This window comes from Bicyclus anynana, chromosome 9, assembly GCF_947172395.1.
Source record: "Bicyclus anynana chromosome 9, ilBicAnyn1.1, whole genome shotgun sequence".
Lineage (NCBI taxonomy): Eukaryota > Metazoa > Arthropoda > Insecta > Lepidoptera > Nymphalidae > Bicyclus > Bicyclus anynana.
The window spans coordinates 17,254,449-17,275,736 of NC_069091.1; the positions used below are offsets into that span (position 1 = coordinate 17,254,449).

A 21,288-nucleotide genomic window follows, 5' to 3' on the forward strand; every position below is an offset into this window, starting at 1 on the left:
ATCAGTCCAAAAGACCACATAAAATATCTCGGATTTTGGCTAGATAAGAACCTGAACTATAAAAAGCACATAGAGGAGGTAGCAAAAAAGGCGCAGAATATGACGGAGGCACTGTATCGGTTAATGCCAACTAAAGGCGGTCCTAGAGCCAGTAAAAGAAGGGTGCTAGCATCAGTGGCCCACTCCGTCATCCTTTACGGAGCACCTATATTTAAGGGAGCAATGGAAGTCGATCTCTATCGACGAAAGCTGGAAACGGTGCAAAGACGTCTCGCAATAGGCATAAGCGGGGCATACCGGACAGTTTCCACTGAGGCTGTGCTAGTAATTGCGGGTCTTGTACCTATACACAAACTCGTAAAGGAACGGGCGATGTTGTTCGAAAACAGAGACAGATCATCCGCAGAAGTCCGAGAGGATTCACTGACGGAGTGGGAGAAAGAATGGCTGGGACAAGGGAAAGGGACCTGGACACGGGAACTGATCCCGGACCTTATAAAGTGGCACAAGAGACAGCATGGAGAGGTAGATCGCTGGTTAACGCAGGCGCTTAGCGGTCATGGAGTTTTTAAGACATACCTCTTCGCCATTGGAAAGGCGCACGACGAGTCATGCTACTTCTGCGACGAGGTAGATACCCCGAGGCATGCACTATTCGAATGCTCAGGTTGCACAGACCTGAGAGCTGCGGCCGACGGAACAAGCGACGGGGTAAACGCAGCAAACCTTATAACTCGTATGCTGTCGAGCGATGAAGAGTGGCAAAAGTACGCTCATATGCTCCGAGCCACGATGAAAAGAAGAGAAGAAAAAGAAAGAGAAGAAAAACGAGAGAGCTAAATATATCAGGAAGGTCAGCGTGAAGTAATGCCAAGCGGTTCCGCGCTGACCACGGAGCACAGGGGAGGTTATTTTTAGTCCGTGCAAGTCGGACATGCCCTGCCGACTAGCCGGCAGAAGTCCGAAGGGATTTTTTTCCTCCCCGACAAAAAAAAAAAAAAAAAAAAAAAAAAAAAAAAAAAAAAAAAAAAAAAAAATTATTAGCATAGAAGTCTCTATTTCTCTTGGTCATACCGCCACTCTCGAAGGACTGGACCGATTTTGCTAAGGGTAGGAGTAAGATAGAGAAATTACAGGGTAGGGTAGGGTACGGGTAGGGAGGCGTAGGGGTAGGGAGGCGTAGGGGTAGTGTAAGGGTAGGGTAGGTTTAGGACCGGGTTTAGGGTAGTGGTAGGGTAGGGGTAGAGGTAGGGTAGTGGTAGAGTAGAGGTACGGGTAGGATAGGGAAATGATAGGGTAGGGGTAGGATAGGCGTGAGATAGGGGTACAGGTGGGATAGGGGTAGGAAAGGGATAGGGTACGGGGAGGGTAGGGGTAGGATGGGGGTAGCGTGTAGGTAAAGTAGAGATAGGGTAGGGTAGGTTTGGGGTAGGGTAGGGGTAGGGTGGGGGTAGGGGTAGGGTAGGGTAGGGTAGGGGTAGGGTAGATGTAGGAGTTGGGTAGGGTAGGGTTGGGGTAGTGGTAGGGTAGGGGTAGGGTAGGGTAGGGTAGGGGTAGTAGAAAAGTTGACATCGAAATTTACGCGGACGAAGTCGCGGGCGTCCGCTAGTATTGTATATACTTGTTCTTCTATACCTTTCTAAAATAATACTTTACCAAGTAAATCTAAAATAATTAAAGAAAGGATTTTACTATGTCTCGGTCTTTCTCGCACCCAACCCGGTTCTGTTTGTCGTACACTTGTCATAAATTGTTTACGAAATTGAAATTGAATTGAAGAGCTCTTTGCGCTCTACAAGTGACACAACCAATTCGTCCTCGGACTTCAGCAGAAGCATGCGTGTTGGTAAACTCATAGTGTTGGTAAAGTTCCGATGGTTTACAACACGTCGATACATACGTGTTTCTGCGCAGGCTGACGTACATCCGCACGCTGCCCAACCGCGACATGCTGCCGCTGCGCTGCCTGGCCGTCAGCGAGACGCTGAGCGACGTGGCCACGGCGCACGCGCCGGCGGGCGGCGGGGGGGCGCTGCTGCGCGTGCACACGGTCAACGCGCGCTTCGTGGGCAGCGCGCGCGTGCCGGAGGCGGCCACGTGCGCCGCCTACTCCGCCGCGCCCGAGGGCGTCAGCGTCAACTGCGTGGCGCTGGGGCTGGCCACCGGCGCCGTGCGCCTCTACTCGGCGTGGGACCTGCGCCCGCTGGCCTACGTGCCGCCGCCCGCGCGCGCCGCGCCGCTGCTCAGGTGCGTACGAGAATTAATTTCCCAAAATTGAAAATGAATGTTATGGCTCCCCGGCGCGCACGCGTCACGCAGTCACCCGCGACGTCAGCGATCCGCTCGCTGTTGCAGCCTGGCGTACGGCGCGGACTCGCAGCTGCTGTTCGCGTGCTACGCGGACGGCGCCGTGCTCGCCTGGGAGAGCACGGAGGGCGGCGCCAAGCCCGCGCCCGTGCGCATCCTGCCCGCGCACGCGCTGCTGTGACCGCACGCGCCGCTGCGACCGCACGCGCCGCTGCGACCGCACGCGCCGCTGCGACCGCACGCCCGACAACAGACGTAACCAGTTGATCTACCATACGTCGACTTGATGTGTGTCACGGCGCTATAAATCATTTGGATCGTATTCATGTAACTCATAGAAAGCCGCAATGTAAATAATTAATATTAGTTAATCTTCCTCATGCTATGAAACAGTGCTGTGGTAGTTGTCTTTACTATTACGGAATACGGAATTCATTAAACTATACAAGGTGTATTTCCCATAACTCTAGTGTTATATTCTTTAAGGAAAATTAATTAAAAATGTCTAAGGAACATATTATGTTCTAAAATAAATATTTTCGGAGTAAAAAATATTTCTTTTGTAAATAAGTCTTAAATTGTGTACCTTATATCGCATTCTTATACTATGACCTAGCCAAACTTATTAATTGATAAATATCATGAAGTAGCTTACTAGTTAAGTGCAGAGTGCCAGTTATAGTGCCGCTACAATTTCCTAATTTTAAAATTTAAGGATAAATAAAGGCGTGTGTTACGGAAGTCGGAATTATTTGAATTATTTTGTAAGAAAACATAAAACGTTTTTTTTATAGTTAAAAAAAATTGTTACGCAGTTCGGCTTTTATAAGTGGACCTGTCAACACTTTGAAGTTATGGGAAATACTCCCGAGCACCCTGTATATGTAAAAGTATATATAGGCCAAGTATGCAGTGTCAAAAAGAATATATTTTGTACAGGGACTTATTTTAAACTAAGATATTAAACCATTATTATATTCCTGATAATGATTTTTTTATTAATGTTAGAAGAATTTATACGTAATAGAATATTCCTGATTATTAAATAAATTATATCTTTAAGTGATGTTAAAATTTGTTGATGTTGTTGTTGCCCGTTACGATTTATTATTTTAGTGTTTATCAAACGAGCCAAATCATTATTATTTATAGCATTATTCATAATATAGTATAGTATATACTTATATATATTTCAATACGACATGTAATGTAGAAATAATACATTTTAATAAAAAAACATATGCGTGTCCTCGGCGCCAACCAAGCATTTAATGCGATTTAGAACTACTGCACAATCATCTATTATACTTTACTATCTAACTTGTCAAGTCCGTGCTAAAACTGATGATTATTAATTTTTACTCATATAGGTATACTCGTAGTACACCGCTAGGACTGATTTATATTTAGGAATATCATAAGTGATGTCTTCCGAATGAAATTCATGCGTTGGTGATAATATGTTTAAGATGATGAATCTGTATAATATTGTAAGTGTTGCATCTAGGCCGCTCTCGTTGGTGACTACTTAATCATGCTAGTTTTGAACTAAGCTTGTAAATAAAATGTTGTCAAAATAACTAATTATATATTACTGTTAAGGATTTTAATCATACATTGTTTTCACAAATAAAGAATAACATATCGAAATGTATTTACAAAAGATTTTTCCTCGATTTTGCTGTACAGTAATTACTATCGTATAACTATAAACACTATGTATAAAATTATGAAATATGAAAATATATGTTTTATAGTAATCTGAGGCCAATAACATCATATTTTACTTTATTAATATAATCAATGTATATTTTTTTAGAATAAAGATATATAAGCGCTATGAATTTATATATATAGTTAGCGAGGACTATTAATAGCGTATGGATGACGACCAGCAGGCTAATTCACTATCTTTGACGTAAGTTGGTTGACGATACGAAATCGAGATTCTATGTAACAAATGTCATCCGGTGCTTTGAATATCATACATTATGTAGATGACATTTGTCAAGTGATTTCATATTAATTTTAATAGGTTGATAATAAAGGCCAAAATAGTGAATAAGCCATGTAGCGTTCACTGACGCGTCCCGTCGTTTCATACAATAGGTCGATCGCCACCGTGACCGTTGTGAAGGCTCCTTATATTTTAAGGATTAGGTTCCTCGATACTTCGAAATGCAATAATATAAGACTAAGTACATATCTTTTGTGAGTTGAATGGATATTTTGAAGAGAATTATTGTGATGCATCGTTGCTGGAAATAAATAATATTTTTTTCTCATAAATGCATTTCATTTTGCTGCCTCACGTCGTGTCATTTAACCGCCTTCCAAAAAGGAGGAGGTTCTACGTTTGACTGTATGTATGTTTTTTTTATGTATGTCCAGCGCTAATTCCGTCATTTATGGACCGATTTAAAAAAATCTTTTTTTTATTTCGAAGGGTTTGATTTCAGGGTGGTCCCATTTTTTTGGGTGTAAGAATGAAACTGCACAATTCCTAAAATTAATTTATTAAAATTTTCAACATTACAAAATATTTTGTTTTGTTAGTCCAAACTATTTATTATCAAGATTTTATTCCAAAACGGTTTTGTTGTCTCTGTTCTGATACTAAAGCAGCTATTTGAGTAAGTAATGTTCTGAAGAAAGGACGAGGTAAGAGACTGAAAGATCATTAAGATAGAACAGTGTAAGGCACACCAATCAGCCTGCGACAAGACAAACAAATGTTTCACTGTGTAGTAACTTGGGCTAAGCTTGTCGACAGATTAATGCTCGTGCTATGGCATTCATTATAATATGATGACTACTTTTACTATTTGCTTTATTGAGAGCCCTGGAGCAAGATAGTTTTCATGGATTCTCAAAGTGGTCAATATACTTTCATAATGGTCTCTCGGAGGTAGGTCCGCGACACCATATATCTATCTTCTATATATTAGCAGATATAGTACCTTTTGTGTTTGAAAAATTATTAATTTTATATACTTAGGTTTACGTCATTATTTATACAACTAAACTTTAATCCTTATTAAAAGAAATTATTTAATAATCACAAGGATATTATGGAGATAAGATTTGACCTTTACAGTATGTTAATTACTTAAATAGTTTCGGAGATAATACAAAATTTCTAAAAGACGCAGAAATTCCGCTATATGACGCCCGGCGCTTTCATTTATGTAGTTCCCGTTCCCGTGTGAGTATGCGGATCAAACATAGCCTATGACACTCGCAAATAACGTAGCTTTCTATTGGTAAAACAATTTTCCAAATCGGTCCAGTAGATCCAGAGATTACCTCCTACAACCACACGAACTTTACCTCTTTATATTATTAGCATAGAAGTCTCTATTTCTCTTGGTCATACCGCCACTCTCGAAGGACTGGACCGATTTTGCTAAGGGTAGGAGTAAGATAGAGAAATTACAGGGTAGGGTAGGGTACGGGTAGGGAGGCGTAGGGGTAGGGAGGCGTAGGGGTAGTGTAAGGGTAGGGTAGGTTTAGGACCGGGTTTAGGGTAGTGGTAGGGTAGGGGTAGAGGTAGGGTAGTGGTAGAGTAGAGGTACGGGTAGGATAGGGAAATGATAGGGTAGGGGTAGGATAGGCGTGAGATAGGGGTACAGGTGGGATAGGGGTAGGAAAGGGATAGGGTACGGGGAGGGTAGGGGTAGGATGGGGGTAGCGTGTAGGTAAAGTAGAGATAGGGTAGGGTAGGTTTGGGGTAGGGTAGGGGTAGGGTGGGGGTAGGGGTAGGGTAGGGTAGGGTAGGGGTAGGGTAGATGTAGGAGTTGGGTAGGGTAGGGTTGGGGTAGTGGTAGGGTAGGGGTAGGGTAGGGTAGGGTAGGGGTAGGGTAGGGTAGGGGTAGTAGAAAAGTTGACATCGAAATTTACGCGGACGAAGTCGCGGGCGTCCGCTAGTATTGTATATACTTGTTCTTCTATACCTTTCTAAAATAATACTTTACCAAGTAAATCTAAAATAATTAAAGAAAGGATTTTACTATGTCTCGGTCTTTCTCGCACCCAACCCGGTTCTGTTTGTCGTACACTTGTCATAAATTGTTTACGAAATTGAAATTGAATTGAAGAGCTCTTTGCGCTCTACAAGTGACACAACCAATTCGTCCTCGGACTTCAGCAGAAGCATGCGTGTTGGTAAACTCATAGTGTTGGTAAAGTTCCGATGGTTTACAACACGTCGATACATACGTGTTTCTGCGCAGGCTGACGTACATCCGCACGCTGCCCAACCGCGACATGCTGCCGCTGCGCTGCCTGGCCGTCAGCGAGACGCTGAGCGACGTGGCCACGGCGCACGCGCCGGCGGGCGGCGGGGGGGCGCTGCTGCGCGTGCACACGGTCAACGCGCGCTTCGTGGGCAGCGCGCGCGTGCCGGAGGCGGCCACGTGCGCCGCCTACTCCGCCGCGCCCGAGGGCGTCAGCGTCAACTGCGTGGCGCTGGGGCTGGCCACCGGCGCCGTGCGCCTCTACTCGGCGTGGGACCTGCGCCCGCTGGCCTACGTGCCGCCGCCCGCGCGCGCCGCGCCGCTGCTCAGGTGCGTACGAGAATTAATTTCCCAAAATTGAAAATGAATGTTATGGCTCCCCGGCGCGCACGCGTCACGCAGTCACCCGCGACGTCAGCGATCCGCTCGCTGTTGCAGCCTGGCGTACGGCGCGGACTCGCAGCTGCTGTTCGCGTGCTACGCGGACGGCGCCGTGCTCGCCTGGGAGAGCACGGAGGGCGGCGCCAAGCCCGCGCCCGTGCGCATCCTGCCCGCGCACGCGCTGCTGTGACCGCACGCGCCGCTGCGACCGCACGCGCCGCTGCGACCGCACGCGCCGCTGCGACCGCACGCCCGACAACAGACGTAACCAGTTGATCTACCATACGTCGACTTGATGTGTGTCACGGCGCTATAAATCATTTGGATCGTATTCATGTAACTCATAGAAAGCCGCAATGTAAATAATTAATATTAGTTAATCTTCCTCATGCTATGAAACAGTGCTGTGGTAGTTGTCTTTACTATTACGGAATACGGAATTCATTAAACTATACAAGGTGTATTTCCCATAACTCTAGTGTTATATTCTTTAAGGAAAATTAATTAAAAATGTCTAAGGAACATATTATGTTCTAAAATAAATATTTTCGGAGTAAAAAATATTTCTTTTGTAAATAAGTCTTAAATTGTGTACCTTATATCGCATTCTTATACTATGACCTAGCCAAACTTATTAATTGATAAATATCATGAAGTAGCTTACTAGTTAAGTGCAGAGTGCCAGTTATAGTGCCGCTACAATTTCCTAATTTTAAAATTTAAGGATAAATAAAGGCGTGTGTTACGGAAGTCGGAATTATTTGAATTATTTTGTAAGAAAACATAAAACGTTTTTTTTATAGTTAAAAAAAATTGTTACGCAGTTCGGCTTTTATAAGTGGACCTGTCAACACTTTGAAGTTATGGGAAATACTCCCGAGCACCCTGTATATGTAAAAGTATATATAGGCCAAGTATGCAGTGTCAAAAAGAATATATTTTGTACAGGGACTTATTTTAAACTAAGATATTAAACCATTATTATATTCCTGATAATGATTTTTTTATTAATGTTAGAAGAATTTATACGTAATAGAATATTCCTGATTATTAAATAAATTATATCTTTAAGTGATGTTAAAATTTGTTGATGTTGTTGTTGCCCGTTACGATTTATTATTTTAGTGTTTATCAAACGAGCCAAATCATTATTATTTATAGCATTATTCATAATATAGTATAGTATATACTTATATATATTTCAATACGACATGTAATGTAGAAATAATACATTTTAATAAAAAAACATATGCGTGTCCTCGGCGCCAACCAAGCATTTAATGCGATTTAGAACTACTGCACAATCATCTATTATACTTTACTATCTAACTTGTCAAGTCCGTGCTAAAACTGATGATTATTAATTTTTACTCATATAGGTATACTCGTAGTACACCGCTAGGACTGATTTATATTTAGGAATATCATAAGTGATGTCTTCCGAATGAAATTCATGCGTTGGTGATAATATGTTTAAGATGATGAATCTGTATAATATTGTAAGTGTTGCATCTAGGCCGCTCTCGTTGGTGACTACTTAATCATGCTAGTTTTGAACTAAGCTTGTAAATAAAATGTTGTCAAAATAACTAATTATATATTACTGTTAAGGATTTTAATCATACATTGTTTTCACAAATAAAGAATAACATATCGAAATGTATTTACAAAAGATTTTTCCTCGATTTTGCTGTACAGTAATTACTATCGTATAACTATAAACACTATGTATAAAATTATGAAATATGAAAATATATGTTTTATAGTAATCTGAGGCCAATAACATCATATTTTACTTTATTAATATAATCAATGTATATTTTTTTAGAATAAAGATATATAAGCGCTATGAATTTATATATATAGTTAGCGAGGACTATTAATAGCGTATGGATGACGACCAGCAGGCTAATTCACTATCTTTGACGTAAGTTGGTTGACGATACGAAATCGAGATTCTATGTAACAAATGTCATCCGGTGCTTTGAATATCATACATTATGTAGATGACATTTGTCAAGTGATTTCATATTAATTTTAATAGGTTGATAATAGAGGCCAAAATAGTGAATAAGCCCTGAAATGTAGCATTCACTGACGCGTCCTGTCGTTTCATACAATAGATCGATCGCCACCGTGACCGTTGTGAAGGTTCCTAATATTTTAAGGATTAGGTTCCTCGATACTTCGAAATGCAATAAAATAAGACTAAGTACATATCTTTTGTGAGTTGAATGGATATTTTGAAGAGAATTATTGTGATGCATCGTTGTTGGAAATAAATAATATTTTTTTTCTCATAAATGCATTTCATTTTGCTGCCCTATGTCGTGTTTTTTGGGTGTAGGAATGAAACTGCACAATTCCTAAAATTAATTTATTACAATTTTCAACATTACAAAATATTTTGTTTTGTTAGTCCAAACTATTTATTATCAAGATTTTATTCCAAAACGGTTTTGTTGTCTCTGTTCTGATACTAAAGCAACTATTTGAGTAAGTAATGTTCTGAAGAAAGGACGAGGTAAGAGACTGAAAGATCATTAAGTTAGAACAGTGTAAGGCACACCAATCGGCCTGCGACAAAGAAATGTTTCACTGTGTAGTAATTTTTACTCATTTTGAAAAGGGGTATTTAGCCCAAAATTGTTTGAGAATCCTTGTATAGGGATTTACTGCATACTGTTGTGGTAACAATTATGTGACGTCAATCGAATCATGTGAATGTGAAGGGTGGGTCGACGCGACATGCTGATCGGCGTGCGGTGGCTGGTGGGGACGGGGGGACGGGGGACGGGGGGCAGGCGCTAGTTGGCCGGCTCGCGCTTGGCGCCGCTGAGCACGACGAAGGGCGAGTGCGTCTCCTTCTGCTTCTGCTGCAGCATGTGCAGCGTGTTGAGCGGCGTGTCCGTCGAGCTCATCTTCTTCATCAGCTGCCACAGAGGAGACACGTGTTACTGCACACATTCACAGCTGCAGGCCTAGCATGCGACCAATGACATATCTCGCGAACTAGACAAATGTCGACCAATTCCCATCTCTTTTGTCCAAACACAATGAAAGAGATAGTGATATTTGAACCAATATTTGTTTGTAAATGTTCACGTGATAAGTCGTTGGTCAGATGTTAGGCCTACCGTCTAACGTGAGACTTGGAAACGAATGTCTTCGAATAACAAGTAGAAATTTATAAAACGATAAAAGAAGTGCAGCAAACCAGTTTATCTCTGGTCTATATGCCAGACCTACTGGGCAATCATTAATTTACTCTCAGTAACATTTTACATCTATCAGTGAAAGTTACCCCCGTAGTTCTCGTTCCTGTGATTGTGCCAATACAGAGATAGTGTATGATACTCACAAATAACGTGACTTTCTAGTGGTAAAAGAATTTTCTAAATCTGTTCAGGAGATCCAGAAACAACTTCTACAACACAGTATACATTAGACATTACCTCTTTATAATATCAATACATATAGATATATAGATTGATCAATAATATGCAAATGGCACGCACGGAACACGACGGCGTCGTACTCGTCACAAATACGAAATTCAAAAACTAATACATTCTTGAGTCAGTACGACACGAAGCGCATCAGTAATTTTCAATATTATTTAAGAAAAATGGCGTCTTGTTTTTAAATGTTTTAAAAACTGTTTACAAAAACTAAAGAAGTAGCATGGAGTATTTTTATTGAATATTAAATTAATTTACGTAATTGTTGTTAGTGTTAAATTTTGAAATACAATTTACGAAAAAAAATTTGTATGTGCGAATGTCAAGGAGACGCATGAGTTTTGTTTTTTTTATGGGTTTCGCCGGCTTCAGCACGCAGTTTGTAAAGACTCACTCTGGTTACTCTGCGTATAGATAAAAGATTTGTCAGTGACGTGCTGGAGCACGTGGGCCTGCGTGTCACTGTCCCTGCACTCACCCCCTCCTGCTGCGCCTTCTTGATGCGCTTCTCCTGCTTGTTCTTGCCGGGCCCCTTGCCGTGGAACTTGTGCGACAGGTAGCGGAAGGCCTCCTTGGCGCACAGCGGGCGACCGTCGTCGTCCACGTACTCCAGCTTGATGCTGGGCCGGAAGTTGGTCTTCTCGCGGAAGTCGCTGAGCGGGCCCGCGTAGCCGCGCTCGCGCCGCCCGTGCTTGTCGTCCTCGTGCGCCTTGTCCTCGATGCTGTAGTGCGCGGCCAGCGCGGGCGGCGCGCGCGCGGGCCGCGGCGGCGCCCCCGCGCGCTCCAGGTAGCCCTTGCTGAGCGCCAGCCGCAGCGCGCCCGCCACGCCGGCGCCCAGCGCGGGCTCGGCCTCCAGCCCCGCGCCGCCCGCGCCCAGCTCGGCCGGCCTCTCGCTGTGCACGTCCACGCGGCTCCACGCGCCCGCCGCGGCCTCCGCCTCGGGCTCCGCGTCCGTCTCCTCGCGGTCGAAGTCCTACAAAACACGTTTTACTATTTACTTATTCAAAAATTACTAATCATTTTTAGATCAACAAAGTGCTACCAACGTGGGTTGGATTAGGGTGATAATGGTGCTGGCTGGGTTGCGGTAGTTTATGAAATGTTCCCGTGGCTCAGTCATCAGGCGGCGAGTCGGAACACCGTGGGGTTTTAGTCGGTTGAAGTCCGACATAACCTTTTTGCCTCCCCGTGGCGAGAAGGTATCCATGAGGTTTTCCCCACGTTAAAAAAAAATTAAAAAAGGGTTATAATAGCTAGTTGATACAGCTTTGCTTAGTCATGTTATCCTATCCGTCGCAGGAGAGCCAGACACAGGCGCTCGCTCAGGGCCGCCATTCACTTGCTTGACGACGACCACTGGACGTAGTTCTCGAGTTGTTGATGCTTTAGTGTTCTCTACACGCTTTCAGCAGTACTCGAGGAGAGCCTGACGCACAGGTGCCGCTAGCTACGAAACATTCTCATGGCTCAGTCGTCAAGCGATGAATCAAAGATTTCTCACGATGAAAAATGAAAAAAGGTGATAATATAATGAGGAGTAATCTCCGAGTGCTGCAGAGCGTTTCCCACGCATTGTTCCGCAGCTCAACCTTCACCGAGAGCAGCACGCACCATGATCTCCGCGCGCTGGTCGCGGTTGCCCGCCAGCCCGTAGGTGGGGATGTCGCCCAGCGTGCGGCAGAACTCCGCCGTGGCGTCCAGCACCATGGCGCTGTCCTCCGCCGGCTCCTCCTCGGCCGGCTCCGCCTTGCTGACCTGCAGGATCTCCTCCACCTGGGGGCGGACGAGCGGGTGACTTGCGGCTAACGGTCAACGGTAAATCGGTAAAACAGTAGTAAGAATGAAGAAACGAATATCTTAGCATTCCATGGAGTCACACTGCGGACGTAAGGTCCATTTTGACAAAGAGAAAATTTCTGAGCAGAGCCTTGACTTGTGACTAACAGCTGTAGGGTTAAGGAACTCCTTTAAAATTGCTTAACACTACCTTTCTTCGCTTGTGTTGTTCTCCCTGTCCAGCTAAACTTTGTAAGATCCTACTAAAGTAGCTTTGGATACCTGTTCTAATACAGAATGTTTTGCAGTTGTAGTGAGGCCAAGGTCTTTAAGCTAATATAGCGTTTTTGCTGGTGATCCTCCCACACCCGCAGCCTACAGCTCCGTGTCCGGCTCCGCGTCGTCGTACAGAACTGCTCCGGCTGCACGGCTGTACACACCATCCGCAGCACTGACCTTGGGCACCCTGCTGGCGGCCTGCTCCGCCTGGCGCAGCCGGCGCGCGCGCGCCAGCGCCGCCTGCAGCTCCGTGTCCAGCTCGGCGTCGTCCTCGTCCGCCGGCGCCGCGCAGAACTGCTCCGGCTTCACGTCTGCACAAACCATCAGCAGCCTATATAACTGACCCTATAGCTAATATGAGCACAGATATGATGTTAAAACTGTATCATTGAACTGTTCAGTTAAAAGTAGAACTGTAGGACTGAGAGCTGTAGTCTTCTCATGCGATTAGAAAACAAATATACATATCAAACTGCAGGTTTGTAGTCCGCATAAGACTGAATATATACACCGCGCTAGTGTCGCCGTCTGTAAGCCGCCCCGACATTTATTAGTCCAATACAAGGAACCCCTTAACAATATTAAAAAAAATGACACGAGCTAATTTACACGCTAGCGAAAAAAAAATTTACACATCCTGTTTGGTAATTATGTAAGTAAGTTCAACAACTTGAACTTTAGGCTAAAATGAATGACCTCAAAGGGACCGACGAGCTGCATAGGGGCATCGCGGCGCATTGGTAGAAATTTGAAAATACAGGATCTTTTAAAATAATCCATTTTTGAAAATTTGTTACAGTCGTAACTCCTTAAATTGTACTTTGTTTTTTTTTCTAATATTATTACACTAATGGATAATATACATTGGGTACGGCTTTCGGTTTAAGACAAAGAAAATTCCACAGTGTGTAAATAGAGACTAGTTATATTAGAAGTTTACACTACAGATATTTCTGACTGAAAACTTCTAATGTACTGAGAGGCTTAGCGAGTTGATGAATAGCTTGCCATGGGACTCTGTTTATTGATTTATTATTAAAAATGATATAAACCAAAGTAAGAACTACAAGTTAAGCAATCTATTTAGGACTAGTCGTATTGAGAAACCGCAGGCGACTGAGAGCGCGGGCACACGATGCGTTGCGGCGGCGGTGCGGCGCCGGAGCGGTGTCGCTGCGTCATCTTACATAGAAATATCTGTGGCATGTCACACGATGCGCTCCGACGTCCTTGCGATCAGCGAGACGAGGCGGGGGGGTGAATGCGTTGCGACGTTGGAGCGGCGCCGCTCCATTGTTTATGCGTCACAACATTACTTTATTTACAGACAGTCCAATGCTGCGGCGCCGCTGCGACATAACAACGTTGCGGCGCCGCACCGTTCGTGTTCCCGCTGATACGGTGAAATCTTTTCGATGCAGCGGTAACGCATCGTGTGCTCTCACTCTGAAGTTAATATGCGATGGCTCAAGGGCGTCGGAATTGTCACTTAGTTGGCATTAATATAAGGTTCCTGCAGCACAGGAGCAGACTTCACTCCCTACAGACGAGATGATATGGAACCCCTCAACGCTGCTGCAGCACAAGTAGATGGGCCGAGGGCAGTAAGCCAAGTAGCAGTACGCACCGGTGTCGTCGGTGTGCAGCGGAGCGGTGCCCGCCTCGTGCTCGTCCACGTCGATGGGCTCCTGCTTCGGCTTCTTGCGGATTTTGCCCTGCGCCACACACGGACATGCGTCGTTAATGTTGTGATATATGACAATCCTTCATTCCATCACGAGTATGTCAAGCAGGCTTAGTTTACAATAGATATTTATGCCACTGTCATGTGAAGTGCCGGGACAAATTGCAAATGTACGAGTGCTACGATCGCTAATTACGTGCTCTAAAAACGATACTTTTTCTGCAACCATGACAAAAGAAATAAAAGAATTAACAAAACTTGGTAAATAATACAACTTGTTCTTTTATCTGGTAAAATAGGAATGGAAGACTTGATTGGTGTGGTCAGAAAATGGAATTTCAGTTCTAACTATATTTATATATTTCTTAAATAATATTTGTTACATGTGACAGTTATAAAAATACAATTGACCAATCACATAATCGTTGGTTACTGCATTCTATAAAACTGTGGCTCCGATGGATCATTCCACATTACAATTTGATGTAGGTATGTATGTATAATTTTTGCATCAGGTGGCTTCCTAGATTTAGTCTCGACGTAGCCCCCAGATTTGTCTCTTATAATTCAAGAGAACAGTCCAAGTCCTAATACTCTTAACATAAGGAATATAAATGTCATGGTATACTTAATGAGGTTTCAGTTTCATTGTTATACTTAATATTAATAATTTGTATAACTCGTGATGTCTCATGCCTTGCAGTTGTTTATGTTTCCAGACGTAACATTTAGTGAGTGAGCAACACTAACCTTCTTCTTGAACTTCTTGAACTTGGCCTGCACCTCGTGCTCGTCCAAGTAGTCGGAGGCGATGCGGCGCTCGGGCAGCGCCAGCGACTCCAGGCGCCGGTCCGGCCCGCCCGCCAGCCGCTCGGCGCGCTGCGGGCACACGCACAGGTATTACGTGATCCATGCTGCTATACACATCTTCATGGGTTCAGGGATTTTGCTGACAACTCTTTATTAGTATTGGAAAATACGTTCGCTCATTCGACGGGAAATCCGACACACTGATAGCTTCCTGATGAACTGCTCGCAGACTACCTACTTACTAGGAAACCTGTATGTGACCCCAGATTCGGGTTCAGTTTAAAGTGACAAATAAAGTGTAATAATTGGAATAGAAGACAAGAGAAAAGTTCCCGCTGCATTTCAAAGTACACTAAATCCTATAAACAGTAATATTTACATAGCTCTTGTTCCTCAAGTAGTCAGCGCTGGACCAATGACTCACCATCATGTCCCGGAAGCGCTGCGCCTGTATGGCGTCGTCGTCGCCGATGCGGAAGCCCTTGCTGCGGCCGGCAGCGCCCGCGTCGATCTCGTCGTCGTACTTGGCGAGTACGGGCCGCGCGAACCCCAGCGCCGCCTGCAGCTCCGCCTCCTCGTCGTACGCCTGGTAGCCGGCGCGCGCCTTCTTGCGCTCCACGATGTTCTGCGTACAGCACGGGAGGTACATAGAGAAACGTATGTGTCTGCTAACTGTGGCCCAGAGCCACACAGCGGCCGATGGAATCATAATATCTGTGTGGTTGAATCAGAAATGAGGAGATTGACAGGAGAACCAAAGTCACCTACAAGCTCATTGGTGGGGCGTGCAGTAGGTCGACCCTGAACTGTCAGTGGAGTGGCGGCGCGGTACTGCAGTGGAGACGCGGCTCACCTTCCTGTACTTGTCGTCGTCCAGCAAATTGACGTTGACGAGCACGTCCTCGGCGTCGTCGGCCAGCAGCTCCTTGTCGGCCAGCGTCAGCACGGTGTCGCGCTCGTCGGGCAGCGCCGCCAGCTCGTGCGCCACGCGCAGCCCGCGCAGGTGCTGCGGCGCGTAGGCGGCGGCGCGCTCGCTGCGCCGCTCGTCCGCCAGCAGCGCGCCCACGCCGAACTCGGCGTCCATCTCGTCCAGCATCGCCGCCTGGGCCACAATACCAACTATTACATCGTACTTGGATTTTTCATAACAAAAACAAGCTCAAATAAATATATAATGATATTCCAAAGCCACAAATGGGTACCCGCTTGGCAGCCTCCCGCTTCTGTTTCTCCTGGTCGCGCGACTTGCGCACCCAGGCGCTGGCGTCCTCGCCGTCCGACTCGTCGGCCAGCAGCGCGGTCTGCAGCTTGCTCTCCATGAGCCGCTTCTCGCGCCGCTCGTCGAGCCGCTCGCGCAGCTTGTCCGCCTTGCGCTGCTGCGCGATGTTGGCGGCCGGCTTGTGGTAGAACTCGCCCAGGTCGTCTTTGATCTTGCCGTCGTCTGCAACGAGTGTGTGATGAGACTTCATGAGACACATGCTACTTATTGAAAACCTTATGCAGGCGTTTATTATGAATGATGACTAACAAATTTATTAATCTATTCTCAGCAAAAAAACCATAACATTTCCTAGATTCAACAAAATAACCATTGAAATAGTTTCAGTCTAAAAGTATTGAGATTTACGTGTGAATTTAAGAACATTGTCTCTTTCCCTGAAAAAAATCCTAAAAGCATGAAATCTCAGTCAATTAAATCTTCAAACCAAAGTATAACAATATAAAGGGCATTTATAACGCCTTCTACTGACCAGCCTGTTTCTCGGCCACCTCGAGCGGCTTGAGCCCCAGCTTGGCTCGCAGCTTGTTGGTCTCCGCGACAGACAGGCTCTCGTGCGCGGCGCCGCCCGCGGGCGCGGACGCCTCGCTCGACTCCTGGCTCCTACTGTCCCTGTTGACACAAATGTGAAGCTGTACACCACTGCATTTGACTTGAGTTACAAATGTATCACCACTGTATACGCCTTAGTTTCAGTATAACATCATATTTCCACAGCATAATATGTAAATAGCTGTGACACAATAAACAACACTGCTAGCATGCAGAGCCCAGCATGCTCAAGACAAACAGATCAATGTACACTGTAATGCTGTTTCTTTAATCATATGCTCGTAACATTCTTTTTTCAAGAATCATTTATAAAAGCTGCGCGAGCGCACGCCGTTGTCCTTCACCAGGTGCGAGTCCACCGGCACCTCCTGCACTGCACACATACCTGTAGACATCGTCACGTGGGCGGGGCTCGCGCGGCGGGCTGTCGGTGAGGCTGCGCGAGCGCACGCCGTTGTCCTTCACCAGGTGCGAGTCCACCGGCACCTCCTGCACTGCACACATACCTGTAGACATCGTCACGTGGGCGGGGCTCGCGCGGCGGGCTGTCGGTGAGGCTGCGCGAGCGCACGCCGTTGTCCTTCACCAGGTGCGAGTCCACCGGCACCTCCTGCACTGCACACATACCTGTAGACATCGTCACGTGGGCGGGGCTCGCGCGGCGGGCTGTCGGTGAGGCTGCGCGAGCGCACGCCGTTGTCCTTCACCAGGTGCGAGTCCACCGGCACCTCCTGCACTGCACACATACCTGTAGACATCGTCACGTGGGCGGGGCTCGCGCGGCGGGCTGTCGGTGAGGCTGCGCGAGCGCACGCCGTTGTCCTTCACCAGGTGCGAGTCCACCGGCACCTCCTGCACTGCACACATACCTGTAGACATCGTCACGTGGGCGGGGCTCGCGCGGCGGGCTGTCGGTGAGGCTGCGCGAGCGCACACCGTTGTCCTTCACCAGGTGCGAGTCCACCGGCACCTCCTCCACTGCAACAACGACCTGAGCTTTATGTGCTGTCTGCTCTGACACTACTTAGCTTACTTATTGCATATCACAGTCGACTATTGTATAAAACCTTTAAGTAAAGGTGCACAGAATATTTGTTTTATCAAGTAATGTAGAGATTACGTAATTTGACGGCTTCCATAGCACAATGGTATGCGCAGTGAATTTACAGCAGGTCTGGCTGGTGGGAGGCTTCGGCTGTGGTTAGTTATCACCCTACTAATAAAGACATACCACCAACCAATTTAGTGTTCCAGTTTGATGTGTAGAAACCGAAAGGGGTGTGGATTTCCATACAACTCCTAACAAGTTAGCTCGCTTCTTAGATTGCATCATCACTTACCATCAGGTGAGATTGTAGTCAAGGGCTCACTTGTGAAAAATAAAAAGAAAGAAGAGATGTTTTGGCTGCAGTAATGCTAGTTGACCACTGGACAACAATTTTACAGTTTATTTATTCAAGTAAATAATGCTCACAAACAAATGGTATTTCATATTTATGCTGGTTCATATTATGAGTAATTTTTAGCTTGCTTTGACACATTCTAACTTCTCAAAGGACTACCTCTTGATATAAAAATTATTTTTAATGTTTAGTAACTTACATTTACCAAACATTGAATAAAAATGTAAGCTTTAAATTTTCATTTTATACATGAGACAATTATTAAAAAAAATAGCTTTCACTCTTGTCATGGCACTATCTCTAAAACTTGTGAAATATCAGCTAACGTTTTTTGTGAAATATGTATTTTGTATTTAACATTTAAAATTTAATTTCTAAACATACCATCACAATTTGATTTAATTTAATTGCTATGGACAGATTTTTTAATTACTTGTTTCTTTCTAAATTGTTGTATGCCAAAATGGTTGAATGGATTTTTGCAATTATACTGAGTGTATTCTCAACAAATAAATAAATAAATGAATACACTTATGTAACCAGCTACATTAAGTAATGAGTCAATGTAGTTGGTGACATCACTACAAATTTTCAAATGCAAAGCTTTTTGAAAATTCATGTTAACATAAACTAAAGAAATAATGATTATTATTTTTATTGTTATGGAACTTAGACCTGCTGCAACTCTAATACAGGTTAACAGGCAGGAATACTAACAATTGATAATCATTATGATAACAGATGTTTCAAAGTAATAAAGAAACATTATTAAATAATATTCCTATTAAAAATACCTAGTAACACAATTTGTAAATTTGGAATTATGATGTCTATGTATATTTAATTAAAAGATATTATCCCATGGATTTCGAAACTAGAATTTGGGTTGCATCTTCCAAAAGTTGTTCTATACACCAATTTTCATCTAAAGAAATTATTTATTTATATTTTGGAATCTATCAAAGCCATTAAATTTTTTTAATTAGTTTCTTATACAGAAAAAAAAAAGTAAAAACCCAAGATTTGATATCTATAAGGAATAAATATTATAATGAAATATAGGAAAGATTCTGTTTATCAAACTGAATAGGTGCTGAGACTAACAGTAGTCTAACTTTTTCTAATTTTAATTCTTTCAACATTACATTATTTCATACCAGTTGTCCCATGAGAACAGGACACATGTGTATTCTATACAAAGTGGTACTATAGTACACATATGTAGTTAAATCAATGATATATCAGGTTCTCCAGGTATGAATTATATGAAATGTACCACACATTTGTTTAATATAAAAAAAGCACAGCCTCTGTGGCACAGTGGTATGCGTGGTGGATATACAAAACTGAGGTCCTGGGTACAATCCCGGGCTGGGCAGATTGAGATTTTCTCAATTTGTCCAGGTCTGGCTGGTGGGAGGCTTTGGCCGTGGCTTGATACCACCCTACCGGCACAGACATACTGCCAAGCAATTTATTGTTCTGGTATGATGCCGTGTAGAAACCGAAAGAGCTGTGGATTTTCATACTCTTAACAAGTTAGGCCGCTTCCATCTTAGACTGCATCATCACTTACCATCAGGTGAGATTGTAGTCAAGGGCTAACTTGTAAAGAATATATATTCATGACCTTTGGGGGATTTTCACAATTTTAAATTTTTTGTTATATAGAAAAAGATTACAACAGGAAACTTAGCTAATTAATCCTAATAACTTTACAAATCATGCCCACATGGAATGGTAACCAGAATAAGGGCTGAATTTTTGCATTGGACAGCACAAAAGATTTCAAGAACTCAAAGTATACAAGGCGAAGCCATGGGAGATTACTAGTTAAAAATAATTTGGCAGACTGACAGTGGTATAAAAAATTCTAGTTTTCTCTATTTTAACAAAAGTATCAAAATTCAATTTTAAATCACAAATCATTGTTAATTAAAATGACTATATTAAATTACTAGCAGACACAGTTTCATCCACATAGTGCCCAGTCCCGTGAGAATAAGGGGATAAAATACATATACTATGGATACCTATAAAATTGTGATATACAATAATATTTTTCAGAAAATAGGTGAACCAGTAAATACACTTAAATATAAACTATTTGTTTTTCACTTGTGTTTTAGTATATAACATACTGATGATATAAAAATGACAAACCCTAAATCATGAAATTCTAATTAAGTAATATAGACTCTAAAACTTAGAAACAATTAAATTTTACTGCTTATCTCACATTGGTAAGGTCTTAATAAGGATCGTAAGCAAAAGACCACAAATACTCTTATTACTATTTCAGTACAGTGTGTACAATATAGCATGTGTCAAATTTCTTGTCTGCTCTGATGCACAGCCCAGTAGGTTTAAAATACCTTTACCAGTTACCAGTTCTTCATGTTGCGAAATCAGAGTGACTTGAAATTTGGTGCATACTGTACCTTCTTGGCTTTTCATTAATATTATAATAATTCCTAGCGACTGCAGGTCTATTTACCGTGTAAATAATACCAACCTCTCGGGAGCAGCACTCGGGATGCGGTTTATCTCGAATGCCACCACTCTGAAATAATGAGCAGAAAATGCCATTATCTTTGTCAACTTGTTAATACGCCTACACTTGCGATGACCTTCATATACACGTATTCGTACTCGAGAATTGGCACCACAACATCGCCAATATTAGATAATTACCAATGAATGCCATGATAAATCTATCAGATTTTTCAGGTTACGTAAAAATGAAGATCATCAAGTGTTCGGCGTATAGTAATTATAGAAGAAGAGGCTACTAACCGTCTGGAGAACGATCTTTTTTGCGATCTTTGTGCTTCCTGTGCCTTTTGCGTTCACGCTCTTCACCGTCCAAAGGCGATCGTGACCTACTCCTGTGCTTCTTCTTTTTAGATTCCTTTTTATGTTTTTTAGACCCCATCTTGGGTTTATTTAACTTCCTGCCTATATAGTTTTAGGGAAACTACTTCTATTTACACTGAGAATTCTCAATTCTAATAATATTACAATTATGTTGCTAAATAAAAATACGCGTAATTGCAAAACGTGTAATCATCACCACAGACACACAAACAAACGTCAAATTCACAGATTAAAAATGTCTAAT

General features: G+C 43.5%; 3 protein-coding genes across 7 annotated transcripts in view; 2 read left to right on the forward strand and 1 right to left on the reverse strand.

The window, feature by feature from the left end:
* Window positions 1–4,596, forward strand: part of LOC112043653 (lysosomal-trafficking regulator) — a 61,568-nt gene extending 56,972 nt beyond the window's left edge. For all 4 annotated transcript variants that reach the window (XM_052883573.1, XM_052883575.1, XM_052883576.1 and 1 more), the window contains exons 43-44: window positions 1,915–2,247; window positions 2,356–4,596. In XM_052883573.1, coding sequence (XP_052739533.1) covers window positions 1,915–2,247; window positions 2,356–2,488 — 466 coding nt within the window. In that variant the 3' untranslated portion in view covers window positions 2,489–4,596. The remainder of the gene's footprint in view (window positions 1–1,914; window positions 2,248–2,355) is intronic.
* Window positions 4,597–6,150: 1,554 nt separating this feature from the next.
* Window positions 6,151–9,227, forward strand: LOC128198378 (lysosomal-trafficking regulator-like). The gene is made up of 2 exons (XM_052883581.1): window positions 6,151–6,872; window positions 6,981–9,227. The coding sequence occupies exons 1-2, from the start codon at window positions 6,574–6,576 to the stop codon at window positions 7,111–7,113; spliced, it is 432 nt and encodes a 143-aa protein (XP_052739541.1). The 5' UTR covers window positions 6,151–6,573; the 3' UTR covers window positions 7,114–9,227.
* A 368-nt stretch (window positions 9,228–9,595) lies between these two features.
* Window positions 9,596–21,260, reverse strand: LOC112043668 (U4/U6.U5 tri-snRNP-associated protein 1). 2 transcript variants are annotated; one of them, XM_024079180.2, is made up of 12 exons: window positions 20,964–21,260; window positions 17,634–17,742; window positions 16,685–16,824; window positions 16,136–16,374; window positions 15,787–16,035; window positions 15,358–15,558; window positions 14,874–15,002; window positions 14,067–14,154; window positions 12,617–12,750; window positions 11,996–12,157; window positions 10,863–11,357; window positions 9,596–9,856 (listed from the first exon to the last, which is right to left on the reverse strand). In XM_024079180.2, exons 1-12 carry the CDS (start codon window positions 21,100–21,102, stop codon window positions 9,731–9,733), a joined length of 2,211 nt encoding a protein of 736 aa, XP_023934948.1. In that variant the 5' UTR covers window positions 21,103–21,260; the 3' UTR covers window positions 9,596–9,730. The 2 variants fall into 2 exon arrangements, with proteins under 2 accessions (XP_023934948.1, XP_052739540.1); XM_052883580.1 differs by lacking the exons at window positions 17,634–17,742; window positions 20,964–21,260 and adding an exon at window positions 17,150–17,295.
* Window positions 21,261–21,288: the final 28 nt, after the last annotated feature.